Source organism: Astatotilapia calliptera, chromosome 3, assembly GCF_964374335.1.
Source record: "Astatotilapia calliptera chromosome 3, fAstCal68.1, whole genome shotgun sequence".
Taxonomy (NCBI): Eukaryota; Metazoa; Chordata; class Actinopteri; order Cichliformes; family Cichlidae; genus Astatotilapia; species Astatotilapia calliptera.
The window spans coordinates 85,150,021-85,164,208 of NC_137424.1; the positions used below are offsets into that span (position 1 = coordinate 85,150,021).

Sequence of the window (14,188 nt, forward strand, 5' to 3'; positions counted from 1 at the left end):
CACAGAATGCTGATTGTTCATTTCTAGGCCGAGATAACGAGTTCTTAGTTTTAATTAATATAGTGGGGATAAAAATCAGATGCTTCCATATTTGATCTGTTGAAAAGAACCAGGTGATCTGCCAGAGATCAAATGATCTTTGGCATCCCTTGAATAATGAAGTTCTGACTGTTGGTGATGCCTTCCACAAAGGGCCACGTCTTCAATGTGGCCCTTTGGGAAAATGGTTAGTGTGAGTTAGTGTGCGGTACATCTCCCCGACCTCAATAAAATCTTCAGGTTGACATTAACAGGATGCAGGTAAACAAACACACAGCTCAAAGTTTGAGTCATTTATTTTGCAACAATGACCTCCAGTAAAAATCTGTCATCTATGGTAATCAGAACAGCAGAAACACCCAAATCATTCAGACACATGGATTACAGGGATTACATCACATGGATTAAACAGCAGAGGTGCACATAAAGCATCAAACAGCAGAGTCTACATTAGACCTGATCCAGGACCATCCCAGTGAAATAACAACCACCAACAACACTGAGATGGTCCTGGATCAGAGTCCAGACAGAAATCATCATCATCATCATCATCATCATCATCATCAGTCTGAACACAGGAAGCAGCAGCCTTTATAACATCAGACAGAACCAGGACCAGGATCCAGTCTCAGTTAGTGGGAACCAGGATACGACCTGAAAGAATAAGAGACGAGGACACAGTCACCAACACTCTGAAAACACTTCATGGAAGCTGATTTTTTTACAGATCAATGGCAATGATTCAGTGAAGTTTCATGTTTAAGAGCTTGGACCAGGTCTGAGAGTCCTCTTTAAAAAAAAACAAAAAAACAGTCAAAACCTGTGTTTGAAACATTAACCTCCTAGGACCTGCATCCACATATGTGGACATCACATTTTGGGTTATTTAGACCAAAATACTCAATTTTGCTCTACATGGGCCTGATATCCACTTACGAGGACGTTAAACTGCTACTGTTCTTTCAAAATTTTAAATGAATATCCTCATTTGTGGCTCTTATTTTTCATAAAAACAAAAATTTTTACATTCATTGGGCCCCAATATGCCGAAATATCAAAGGGAAATAAAAATGCTGCCGTGGAAGAGTTCGGGTCTTAGGAAGTTAATGTAACTAACAGTTGTCTGAAATAAACACTACTGGTGTAAACCTGCCTGAAACATCAATATATGAAAAATACTGATGATCCAAACCAGTTTTAGACTGATATAATGTGGTTTGAGATTTAGACTGGTCTAAACTGGTTTCAGGTATGAACTGGTCTGTGAGTGAGAGTCCTGCTCTGACCTCGGGCCTTCCTCTTGTAGTAGATGAAACCAGCCAGAGATAAGATCAGACCCAGGATCAGTCCTGAGGCTCCAATGGCGAGCTTGTTCCTCTCTGACTCAGGCATGGACGGGTCTGAGGACACACAGGTGAACAGTCAGACAGATAGGTGTGTACAGGTGTGTACAGGTGTGTAGATACAGACAGGTATTTACCCCAGTCAGTGATCAGAGGTTCCTTCAGGCTGGCGTGCTCCACCTTACACGAGAGCTTCTCTCCAGATCTTCAACACAAACATCAGTGACTCTCAGATCTGGACTTTAAACTTTAGTCTGGACTTCATATTAAAAGTCTGTTTCCATTTATAATGATGCTCACCTGGGTGTGTACTCCAGGTGTGAGTGGGTCTGGTAGTACCAATCACCATCTGCCATCTCCTCAGTGGAAGTGACATCAGAGGTTATTTCCTTTCCGTCTCTCAGCCAGCTCACTTTGATCTCACTGGGAAAGAAGTCATAGACGCTGCAGACCAACATGGCGGGATGCTGACTGGAGAGAGGCGTCGTGGAGTGAAGTTTGACAGTGGGCGGAGCTGGAAAACAGTATGAGTTTCTGTTATTGTTAATGTCAAAGTATCAGTGCATTAATAAAGATACTGTCAACAGTACAGTCACATATCACCAGTCTGACATCAGATCATGAATCAGCTTTTAGGAGAAACATGAGTTTAATCACAGAAACATCAGCAGCTGTAAACATTATTATTATAAAGTAACACATGCAGAGCTGTATGTGCTGGGAATCTACTGGACTTGAACCTGGATCAGTTTTTATTAACATCCAGTGAAGTGTTGAGTCAGAGGGACACCAGTTTGAACCATCAGTAAACTGGTCCTTCTGCAGATCAGTCAAACTGAGGATTGAATCCACAGCTGGTCCCACTTTGAATTTCTGCTCATCCAGCTGTTTGATTGATGAGCAGGAACTATGAAGTACAAATGATTTATTATTTTTAGATGCACTTGTTGGGTGAACAGTTGTTCATGCCTACACCCAAGTGTAATGAATTAAACTGGTGATGTAGGCTCAGCTGTAGGCTGAACAACGATGGTGGAGGAGATGGTGATAGTGGTGGTGAGCGAGGCTAAGGGTCACTCTAATCAGACTGTACCATCCAGAGCCTGCAGGGGTGCTGTGTCTGTCTATTTTTATCACATTTCAAACCAGTCACGCACGGATGAGTCAGATGAGAGCTACAGCCTGATGGAGGAAACTTCTCGCACATTTCCTTCTCTGAGGTCACACCATCTCACTCCAGAGAGGAAGTTACTGCTGTAAACAGCCTGTAAACAGCCTGCTCATCTACACATGGTTCAACACTCATGGTGCGTTTAAGGTGCACTCGTAAATCTAGCCATCTATAATCCAAAAGTGATGGACTCGACATGCAGAATCAGTTTCCACTCTCAGACAGCTTCCTCTCCACAGGAGGTCTGCGCTGGTTCTCCTCATGTTCCTCTGAGCTGCTGCTGGAGCCTGACTGCAGTTCACTGGTACACATGAATTATTAACCTCATGTTACACAGGTCACAGGCTGTGTGCTTACATTTCACTGATCAGTCAGGTCAGCCTGTCAGCACAGCAGATGATTCATGAACTCATCAGCTCTGTCTAATCTGCTGTTTCAGCACTTTAGCTCACTTTACTGCAGAGATGCTGCAAAGAGTGAGACACTTCACACACAGATTAAATAACAGCAGTCATGTTTATATGTGTGTGTTATGATGATAACTTTATAATTGTTTCAGTATATTTAATAGCTCCACTGCTACACTGACTCATAGATCTGAGCTGTAAATGTGTGCAGGTGTGAAGCTGTTAAAGAAATCAACAAACAACAAAGAAACAAACTGCAGACACACATTAGTGTGAAAATCCAACTTTAAACAAACATCAGTGTTTCTCAGATTTATCTGCTTTATAATAAATAAAGAAGTTAAAAGTGTTTAATAGCCTGTATATATATATATATATATATATATATATATATTAATAAAATAAATGTGAGTGATATTTGAGCTTGAACAAGTGAAATGAATATTTTAATATCATCATCACTGTGTAATGTTGAGCAGCTGCCTGTTTCTCCAGCAGGGAGCGCCACAGACTGAGGTTAGAGTGTTCACAGTCAGTGATTTATTACAGTTATTGATCACCAGAGTCTGACCTGCAGCTGTGAGTCCATCATGAATGATTCAGAGTGAGGTCAACACCTGATGATGTCACACAGACCAGCACACTCACCTGATTTAGACAGAATGTTGCTGTTCCAGTTACCAATGTTGTGTACGCAGTACCTCTCCTTCTCAGCTCTCATTGCAGCCAGCTCTCCTGGATTATTGTTAAAGTACTTTGCCTGCTTCACTCCAAAGTCAGTGTATCCAACATACTCTCCCACATTGCTGTCAAACCTGACGACCTCCATCATGTTGTAATAGTAAGATGCGATTAACTGGATGTCCTTCAGCTCAGTGGAGTTAAACACACAGCGAGACACCATATAATTCATGAATCCATCTGAGAACAAACAGAACATCAGGACTGATCACTGTATTGATCACAACCAGTGAGAGAGTGTATGTGTGTGCTGATGAGTGGATTTGTCTGTATTGATCACTATACTGATCAGTGATGAGTGTATTGACCAGTGATCAGTACACTGATTGGTGATCAGTGTATCTCTGCAGTATATTAAGGAGTGTATTGATGAGTATATCGATCATACCTGCTGTGCTGAGGCTGATGAAGAGGAGGCTGAGGCAGAGGAAGGATGAAGCCATGTTCCTGAGTTCTCCTGACAAACTGACTCAGTCTGACTGAGAGCTGCTCTAAAAACAGAGGACAGGTCACATGACCACAGCGTCATCTGTTACCAGGAAGAACTCTGTGGGACCAGCTCACACTCTTCATCACCGTGTGTGTGTTTGTTTGTTAAAGTCCATTAAAGCTTTAAAAACAGAGAGCACTCAGAATCTTCTGTATATCCCACAGTCACAGCTGGGGTAACGGAGAAGTTATTCATCTTTATAGTTTGAATGGGCCACTGACATCAGTACTGCTGTAATAATAACCACAACCTGTATTATTAAAAACTGTCATCTTTACACATCTCTCTTCTTCCTCCTGTTTAATAATGAATAAAACAATGTTGTCTTTAAAAGTAAAAGGACAGAGACACTTTTATTGTGAAACATTTCCATGCAGCTGGCAATGTTCCTCTGTGTGACAACACAGGCCTCATGGATGTGATGGAAATGTCTCAAAGATGAAAACAGGCATGTTTTTAAATTCATTTTACTGTGATTACATTAACTAAAAATACAATTTTCCATTAAAATACTAAAGCAGACAAATTTGGATTCAAACATAAAATCATTAACAGTCAGACTGCAGCAGATGAACATCAGCTCATAGCTAATATTATTATTGTGCTGTGTTACTGTAGCATCTTTGCCTTACAATATAAAACTCCTGGTGGCTACCTGGCGGGGCCTGGCGCCTGTTGCTCGGTCAGGCCTCCTCCGGGGTGCGGGGGGCCCTCGGGCCTCCGGCCTCTGGGCCTGCGGCTCGGTTCACTCTGGCACAGCTGGCTGCCGGCACGCCGGTGCAGCCCCCTCTAGCTTCTGCTCGGTGGCTACTGGGTGACGCCTCGTCTGAGGATCCTCAGCCCTTCCCATGAGGGTGGCACGGATGCCCCTCCGGTGGTCCTCCTTGGGCTCTCGCACTCTGGGGCCTCTGGATGTCTGGGGCCTGGATCTCCTCCATGCCTGCTTCATGCCCTGGGGGACGGGGCTATGGCTCGCTACATCCTCTTGCAGACCATTACATGTGGAAACCTTTTGAATACAAGCGCGCTGATCCACACAGGTGTGCACACGCGTGTTCACTGCTCGTAGACTTAAATCACACGTTTCTTGGCTGCTACTTGAAAGCACATTGTGCGCCGTCTGTCCTGCGTGCTGCACAACAACATTGAATATTTAGTATTTACTGCTGTTTACACTTAGCTAGATTAATGCGATGGTGTTGTGTTTAGTATGTTGCTTTGGTTTTTTGCTTGTTTTCTATTCTTCTTCTCTCAACAGGTGATCCAGGAGATTTTTTTCTCCCCCTTTCTCACTGTCCCTCTCCCCTTCTGTTTTTCCTTTCCTTCCTCTTTCTTTCTCCCTTTCCTATCTCTCACTGATGTCTGTCCCGTCTGTAACATCTGAAAATAAAATATAATAAATAATAAAAACAAAGGTCGACCAAATGGACCAATACGGCAATGCCACGATGATCCATTTGGCAAAGTAAATCCATTGGGTATCCTTGTTGGTCTTCAGACAACAATTCTGACGGCTAAAGAACCAAATGGGACAGGCAAAAAAAAAAAAAAAAAACAATATAAAACTCCTTCAGGTCACTATTGGTGGGATCACTGGTATATTATAAAACTGAATTGAATTATGATGAGATTTTAAACAGCATTCAGGATCAATTTAAAAATCCTATATTAAAACATGTTACAACAGAAGTGTTAAACATTAAACATTCATTTCTATAAACTGTTAATTGATTTTTCTCTCACCTGTTTGTATCAGCATACACGTAATCAGAAATGTAGTTTTATATCTTTGAGTGGCATTAAGATAAATTCAGATATGTTTAATTTTAAACACGCACACAGAAATTCTTTCATTAAACCATCTGTATTACTGACCTGAACTCTCAAAACCTGGACTGCAGTAACATCATGAGTGACCATGATGTCACTCATGACAATAAATAGGAAGCAGAGCCTAAATAAATTACGCCACTCAGACACACCTGACTCCACTCTGCACTGACTCAAACCACAGAGAGTGAAATGGATCCATGAAGATTGATAAAGACACACAAAGAACAGACTCACAGATTTGTGTTTATTACTCAGATGTTTTTATTGATATATGGAAATCTGAAAAACAGTTTGATAAACATTGAGTCATTATAGCAGTTTATGAACACAGATGATCACCTGAGCTCAGATGAAACTGATTTCAGCAACATTAATTTGACTTTTATCTTCTTTGTTTTTGTGGCAGGAACAGAGTTCAGGTAAAATCTGCTGGATCAAACGTGTAGCTGTGTGGGGAAAGTGGCTGAAAGAAGCTTTAGTTTGAATTCATAGGTCAACTTTATTGACACACATGATGACAGACAGAACAGCTCATACAGGTGATTAAATTAAAGCAGCTGAGACAGGTAAACAGGAAGCAAACAGGACAAAGGAATCAGATGTTCATTAACAGGTGAACTCTGCACACAAAAAGAGTAACAACATCTGGACAGTCACACTGATTATGAGCTCATTATAGAACACTGATGACATCATCACTGTGAGCCAATCAGCTGCACTCGTTTCCTTTGATGAGGAAGAAGGTTCCAGCAGCCACACCGAGCAGACCCACAGTCAGACCCACTCCACAGAATGCCGCAGGGCCAACACCTGGATCAGACTGACCAGAGGCCTGCACATCTGGAGACACAAACACACAGAGAGACATGAACCTCACATCTGGAGAGGAAAAACAGGATGACGTGCAAACATCTGTCTCAAACTGTCAGCTCAGATAAGATCCAGCTGTTGAGCTGCTGTGATGAACACTGGCCTCAGTCTTCACCTCTGTATTTCTGTCAATGTTCACTGTTTAAAAAAAGTTTTCTCACCATAGAGTCTAGTTTCTGGTTGTGTCAGGGCCAGATGTTGCACTGTACAGCTGTACACATCTCCCAGCTGTGGGGTGAACTGCAGTCTGGAGATCTGGGTGAAGGGTCCATCTTTGTTTAGATAGGGAGTGTTGATGCTGGATCCTGTGACCTTCTGTCCGTTCTTGGTCCAGGAGACGTTGACAGGAGCAGGATAGAAACCAGTCACATGACAGATCAGAGTGTTCTTCTCTCCAAACTCCACCTCATCTCTGGTGTAGATCATCACAGCTGAAGGAGCAACTGTGCACAAACACATCAGGCAGAGGATCAGAGCGTCAGCAGGTGATCATGATGATAATAAACATCAATAAAACGTTCAGGTGTTCACTCAGATGATGTCATCACTGTCTGTGTGAGAGAAGCTAGAGTGAGGTCAGAATCATGAAGTTAAACTACAGACAGACTCAGTTCAGCTTCAGAGGAACTAAGAGGAGGAAAAATAAAATAAACTGTGATCTGCAGTAAATGCAGAATACTGCATTCAGAAATACTGAAACATGAACACAAATATAAACACGTCAGTGTTTCTGTACACATGATCAGTCTGAATGTGCTTAAGGTGGAATTATTTCTTATATTTAATCAGGTTGAAGCTGGCTGTGTTTGATTGGACAAAGTAAATCAGTGCTGATGATGTCATCAGTGTGTTACTCTACAGAGCGTGCAGGTAAACACAGGTGAGGTGAGACAGGTGTTACATGTTGTATTTACTGTGTTTGGGAGGGAAGTCCTTCATCCCCACACGAACAGTCTTCAGGTTCTGTCTGCAGACCTGTTGATTAGCCACAGCTTGTTCATAAGCTCCTGGGTAATTTATAGGAACAATAAAAGGAGGCTGAGGGTAGATCATCTCCTTTTTGTTGAAGTCTGCGTAGGCAACCTCTTCACCATCCAGTCCATACATCTCCTCTCCATCAGAGTCTGAACAGCCAGTGATCTCAATGTCACTGTGCAGAGCTGAAACACATCAAACACTGATCAGTGACCTGATCAATAACCTGATCAATAAGCTGCTGTTTACAGAGACAAACTCACCGTCAGCAGAGACACAGAGGACACAGGAGAGGAAGAGGAGCAGCTCCTTCATCTTCATCAGCAGCTCTCTGACAGTTAAACTCTGAGTGTGTGTGTGTGTCTGTGTGTGAACCTCACAGAGTGAGTGTGAGAGTCTGTGAGTGACTGAAAGTGCAGCTGAGCTCTAACACACAGCAGCCAATCACAGAGCTCACAGTTCATGATGTCATCAGTGTCCAGGCAGACAGCAGCTGCAGGTGAACATGATCTGACACACACAGCACCGATCAATAATCAATATTTATAGACTCTTCAAAATAAAGTTCAGCCTGATCAGCTTCCACACTGCGGATTTTCAAAATAAAACCAACTTTATTTTAATAAAATGATTCAGTTTGTTTACAAACACTGTGAAATATGACTTCATGTGTTATTTAAATAGTTTCCAGTTGAAAACACACCTGAGTTCATGTGTGTTACTGTGACAGTGAGAGTCACAGCTGTGTTTGTCAGCAGGAAACTTTTACAGACACAAAAACTTTACGCCTCCATCATATGTTGTAGATGCATCCAGCAGGTCCATCAGAGTCTTTACTGGGCCGATTCTGGCCCCGGGCCTTATGTTTGACACCTCTACAATAACCTGATCAGCTTTCAGAGAGTGATTATTGATCAGATGGTTCAGTAGTTAACCTGCTGTCAGAGGAGCAGCTGAGTTAGAGCTGAGGAGGAGTTTAAAGTGTTTCCTGTTTCCTCTGCTGATAATCAGCCAATCAGCTCTTTGCTGTCACACAGCTCACCTGTGCAGGTGTGACAGGTGAGTCAGTCCATCTCAGATCATTGGCTGTGTCCCAATTTAGCGTCCGCATGCTTCGAGTACACATTTTGGGACCTATTACGTCACAGCGACGCTACGAAGGCTGTCCCAATCTGAAGTGTTCTCCAGCAGCAGCTGACAGATGGAGAGAATAGACAGACTGTTCCCTGTTTGTGAAGGACTGCTAGGAAAGTTTAACATAACTGTCTGTGCTGAATCAGTCTTATTAGGTAATGTTCAAATAATGTGATCATCCCAGTGTTTCCAGTGTGGGAGAAAGTACTCAGAGTACTCAGGGCCTTCAAGTTACACACTATGAAAGGCAGCAACAAGGTTAATGTTCAGAAACCTAAAGTCTGTATCAGCAGCAGGATGGAGCTAAAATAAATGTTGGTTTCAGTTCTATGAAGCTTTGAGTATTTTGGATCAGTAGCTGCTGTGTTTGTTGCATCATATTGCTGTAACTGTTTATATGCTTTATATATTCTGAGCTAAGTTGATCTATAGTGTTACATCATATTCTATAAGGATGTTATGTGTTTGTAGACTTTCTGCCCAGTTTGACCCATTTAGCAGACGTCAGCCTGTTTAAGGCTCTGATGTCTATTCTGTGTGACTTACAGCAGTTATGACATGGTCTGATTTTCTCACCCAATAAAGGAATATTTCATATATCAGTCTACTCTTCATTCTATCAGACACAGTTATCACAGCTCGTACATTTGCTTTTTACACATATATGTAAGCACTGAGCCAAATTTAGTAATGTCAACATATTAAAAGAACAACATTTGTCTCTTATACATAACACATCTGTATACACACTGTCACAGATACTTGAGTGTCTGTGAGTGAAGATTTAAGGTGACAGGAAATATAAATAACTGCAACTTGAATCTTTACTGAAGCTCAGAGGCACAGAGTTCACTCACTGCTGTAATATATCATAATACTCTGACAATAACTATAATATTGGCCATATTATATTTAAATTATGGATTAAAGGGCTTTGGAGTTGACGACACACCGCAGTGCATTGTGGGATCCCGGCGCCATGTTAGAAGGCCACGAATCAAAACAAACACACTGTGTTGCGCAGAGGTTGCACATAACACTGACTTCTCCTCAGCAGCTGCCCCAAAATTTGCTCTAGATGAAAACATAACAGTGACCATTGTCTGCTCCTCACCCTCAGTGACTCCTGCTACTGTCCTGGGGGTTGATTGTCCTCCTGCCTGCACCTCAGTTCTTTGTTCCCATCTCAGGCCTTTTTTCTATTTTGTATTCTTACACCCATTAACCGCAATATTAGAATGTTGCAAGCAAACTGTGTTCTCTGTAACTCTGATCTGTATCAAGGAATCTATTCTCAACAAAGTATATAAACAACAATAAACAGCAATGTGAATTTCTTTGGAACTTACCGGAATGAAAATGTGGGGAGCACACCAACAAACATGATGGCAGAGAGCTGAGCTCGACTCACCGCTGCTATCCAGGCCTGCCGTCCTCGTTTGGTAACATACATGAGCTCTAGTGATGTGTCCTGTGTGTCAAAGCTCCTTCACGTTGCTCTCAGGAGGGGAGACGATAAAAAAAGAGCCCATTTTCCAGCTTATTCCTTCCCGATCGCGCGATCTAACGTTGCAACGACAACACAGCAAGTACGAGCCACAGCTGATGTTTCTGTGTGCTTTCCTCCTGTAGCCTTTGTTTGGCCTGCTAAGATGGCGGCTCGACCCTAACTCGTGACCACGCCCCCTCCCCTGTGACCACGTGACTTTCATGCATTGCTTTGTGGGTACCCATGGCAACAAAATCAAAACACTGCATCAAGCGCTAGTGTTTCCAGCACCGGTAATCATTCATTCTGCGGTTTTAATCCCTACTTGTATTTTATTTGCCCCAAGAACAGTTCTGTACAAAACGACGGACACCACGTCAGGTCCCCAAAAATGAAGCCAAAACGTCTCTATCGCCCCCTGGTGTCTGGCTGCAGTATAGGTCGTAAACCCCGCCTCCTCCATGTTAGCGGATGGGACGGGGGTCAGACTAAAATAAATTTATTCTCCTCAGATAATTTTTTCCAAAGATTCTTTCTTTTGTTATCAACAGTTCTCATCACACTGATTGATGTCCGAGGGGTCTCCTCTCCCATAAGTTTGATTCTAATTCCTACCGCGGTGATGTTAAATTGGGGTGAAACGTCATCATAGCAGCTTTGACTGACAGCTGCAGTCACGGAGAAACTTGCGTATCTCTGTTCGGGAATAGCAGATAGAGCGTAGGCTCTGAGAGGAGGGCCAGCGTTTACGCTACGAAGACACGACCGAGTGTTTTAACCTGACAGCCTGAGGTGTTCTTCAGTAAACTGGACTCCCCGACAGAAGGACCCGAGGCCCTGCTGCACTGTTTCGGTAAGTTAAACGTGTTTGTAAGCTACTCCGTATCTACCGTCCTTAGCTCGTTCCTGAGACCTAGCTAGCTAAGATGAGCACTCGGCTGTCAGGGTTCGTTTAGCTGTGCAGGTGAATGAATTTACTAAAGAAATCAAGAGAAACGCTCCGGGCTGCTCACTGATTACTGTACTTTTATTACAAGTATTATACTGTAAGAGCAACAGGCTGCATCCTGCTGCAGCTCCTGTGCAGAGCTGAATATTAAAGATGTGCAATCAACATGTTTTCAGTCTCCACATCTGTAAAGACAGTAAAAAAATTTAAAAGCTTGTACTTCAGTAACTCCTCATTAATCAGGAACTATGGATCAAAGTACTGTAGGGTACTGTAATGCTGAAAAATGTAAGAGAAGAGCTTCAGATCCTGAGTGTGTGAGGACAGAAGGATCAGCTTTATTTCAGATTTAAGTGATAAACTTTATATTTGAGTTTGTGATGGTTCTGTTCTCTTTGATTACAGGAGCTGCCCTCAGATTCAGACCTCAGCACCACCCAGTGACAGCAGACAGATCATCCAACATGTTCACATGTTAACTGCAACATGAACTGATGAAAACAGCACAAAGGTTAAAGTGCCACATGTGCTGTAGTGAAAGCTGCAGCTGTTTTATTGATAAAGTTAAAGACAAAAACCAAAAGGATTAATCACTCATGTAACTGTGTCACTATATATCAGCATTAACAGGACCTCAGTTTTTATCTCAGACCTGCACAGCTTCCATTTTACATCAACACTTGATGCACTCAGCTGTATGAAGAGCACGTTTGAGTTTCTCTAATAGAATTAAATAAAACCTGATGAAGGTCAAAGGTCGTCACTTGTATGTTGAACTACAAACTTGTGATCTGGAATTCTTTCACAGTTTTTTGCAGATAATGTGTTATTTACCATAAAGTGATGCAGAGTTATTCATACCAGAGTAACCAGAGAGGATCACATATTTTTAAATGTATAACTTTCTACAGGACTGAATATAATATCTTTATGTAAAAGTCCGGAGCCTCTGGGGAGTATCCGAGTATTTATAACATTACACAAAGCAAAGGTCTCCATCACAGTGTTCATGAAATGCTGGGTTTATCCATCTCCTGGGGCGGGCCTACGGAGGAGCTCTGAAGATTTCCCTGTGAGGGAGCTGCTGGTGAAGACCATGAGTCCTGCTTGATCAATGCGATGAGCTTCAGTGTTCCTGGTGTTTCTTAAATGATCCCTGTCTCAGTGGGTCAACAGAACATCTGGCACAGGACAGCTGTGATGAAAGAAAGGCAAGAAGTTTCTCCAAACCTCTGGACCCAGGAAACCCAGCTTGGTCCTGATGGTCTCCCTCACTAGTTTCTCTCCAGGGTGAATGTAGCTGTTGATATAATATTGACTCTATTATTAAATGAAAAGAACACATTAGACTACACTACTGAAACCTTCTGCTGCTGCTTTTAAAGTCTCCATGTTACCAGGCTGTAGAGATTTAAACAGTTTTAGATCCATGACACTCACAGTCTAATGTCAAAATCTCAAAGTGTTATATTTTTGATATTAACAGTAACTCTGGGCCTCTGTGGAGTGTGCAGCTGATCTCATCGCTGTCTAAAAACGGATAAAAAACCTAAGAAGTGCTGAATCCTTCAATAACAGACTATTAGAGTAGCAGGTGTGTAGCATCGCTAACTAGCTAGCAACAAGCCTCCAACACAGTGCGCATGCTAGCGGCTAATCTAGCAAATGAATTAACAACAGAGTGATTTTAGATGTTGTAGAACTATAAGATGATAAACTGTGTCTTTTTTATAACAGTGACATGGTTGTATTTACCTTAATTAAACAAGTCGTCAGTCACTGTAAACCAGCAAAAAAACTCGAGTCGCCAGGCTACGTAAAAAGTGTAGGGGGCGTGTTTGCGGTCACGTCCAGCTAGGGTTGCCAACTCCCTGAAAAATAAATAAGGGACACCTCGTGGCCAGGCCGGGTGACCCAGTTGTCTTCACCCTTCCCAGTGTGGTAGCTCTTTTTTGTGTGTGAAATTATTCTTTAACCATTTGACTTGAATTTGATTTAAGCAGATGCATATTCTTTGTGATATGACCATATGGGAAACAAATGATCATTTAGCCATTTATTTTTAGCTCACAATGACAACATTAACACAGTAACACAGGTCTCTTTCTTAAACAGAAGCCTGTCATGCTTAACTTTTGAGAATATAAGTAAATCTTTCTTTAAAAGAACTCTGTCCTGCTTAACTTAAATTAATAGAAAGAAAAATATTCTTGTAACAGTGCACATATGGTGCATTTAGTACAATCGGCTTCAGCTGAGGTATTATTTCAGCTTTTCTAATGCTAATCAGCTGCTCCTGTTTGTAAACCCGCTTGTTCCCATGATTACGCATCTTAACTCATCATCATTATTCATCTATGTATTACTTTTATGTATTAGTCATCTATTTGTTGTAATCATCTATCCTTGCAGTTGTTTATTACACAAAATAAGTTATATTATCACACTTCTGGCCACATAGCGCTGATATTCACTGCACATGCCCATATTAACGTTTTCCAGCCAGGTGTTTTTCCCATTCCTCCCTGTACTTTTGCAGCCTTTTTTTTTCTTTCTCTGAGGGGAACAAACATTGCTGCTCTAATGCTGGGCTCACACTGTGTGATTTTTGGCCCATTTTGAGACGATTTTTGAGTCGTGCGACCAATTTGGTGATTGGCCCGATTTTGGCCTTCATCGTGCATCGTGTAGTATACGTGGGGTAACGAGAAGCGATTAACACCTCGAGCAGCTCCCGATCATCAATC

At 42.1% G+C, this 14,188-nt stretch overlaps 1 protein-coding gene across 1 annotated transcript; it reads right to left on the minus strand.

Annotated features, from left to right (window-relative positions):
• Window positions 1–400: 400 nt before the first annotated feature.
• Window positions 401–8,293, minus strand: LOC113017412 (uncharacterized). Its single transcript, XM_080296276.1, has 11 exons — window positions 8,133–8,293; window positions 7,809–8,054; window positions 7,056–7,337; window positions 6,739–6,864; window positions 6,174–6,189; window positions 4,090–4,166; window positions 3,609–3,881; window positions 1,683–1,896; window positions 1,520–1,587; window positions 1,326–1,439; window positions 401–693 (listed from the first exon to the last, which is right to left on the minus strand). The coding sequence occupies exons 1-11, from the start codon at window positions 8,188–8,190 to the stop codon at window positions 668–670; spliced, it is 1,500 nt and encodes a 499-aa protein (XP_080152402.1). The 5' UTR covers window positions 8,191–8,293; the 3' UTR covers window positions 401–667.
• Window positions 8,294–14,188: the final 5,895 nt, after the last annotated feature.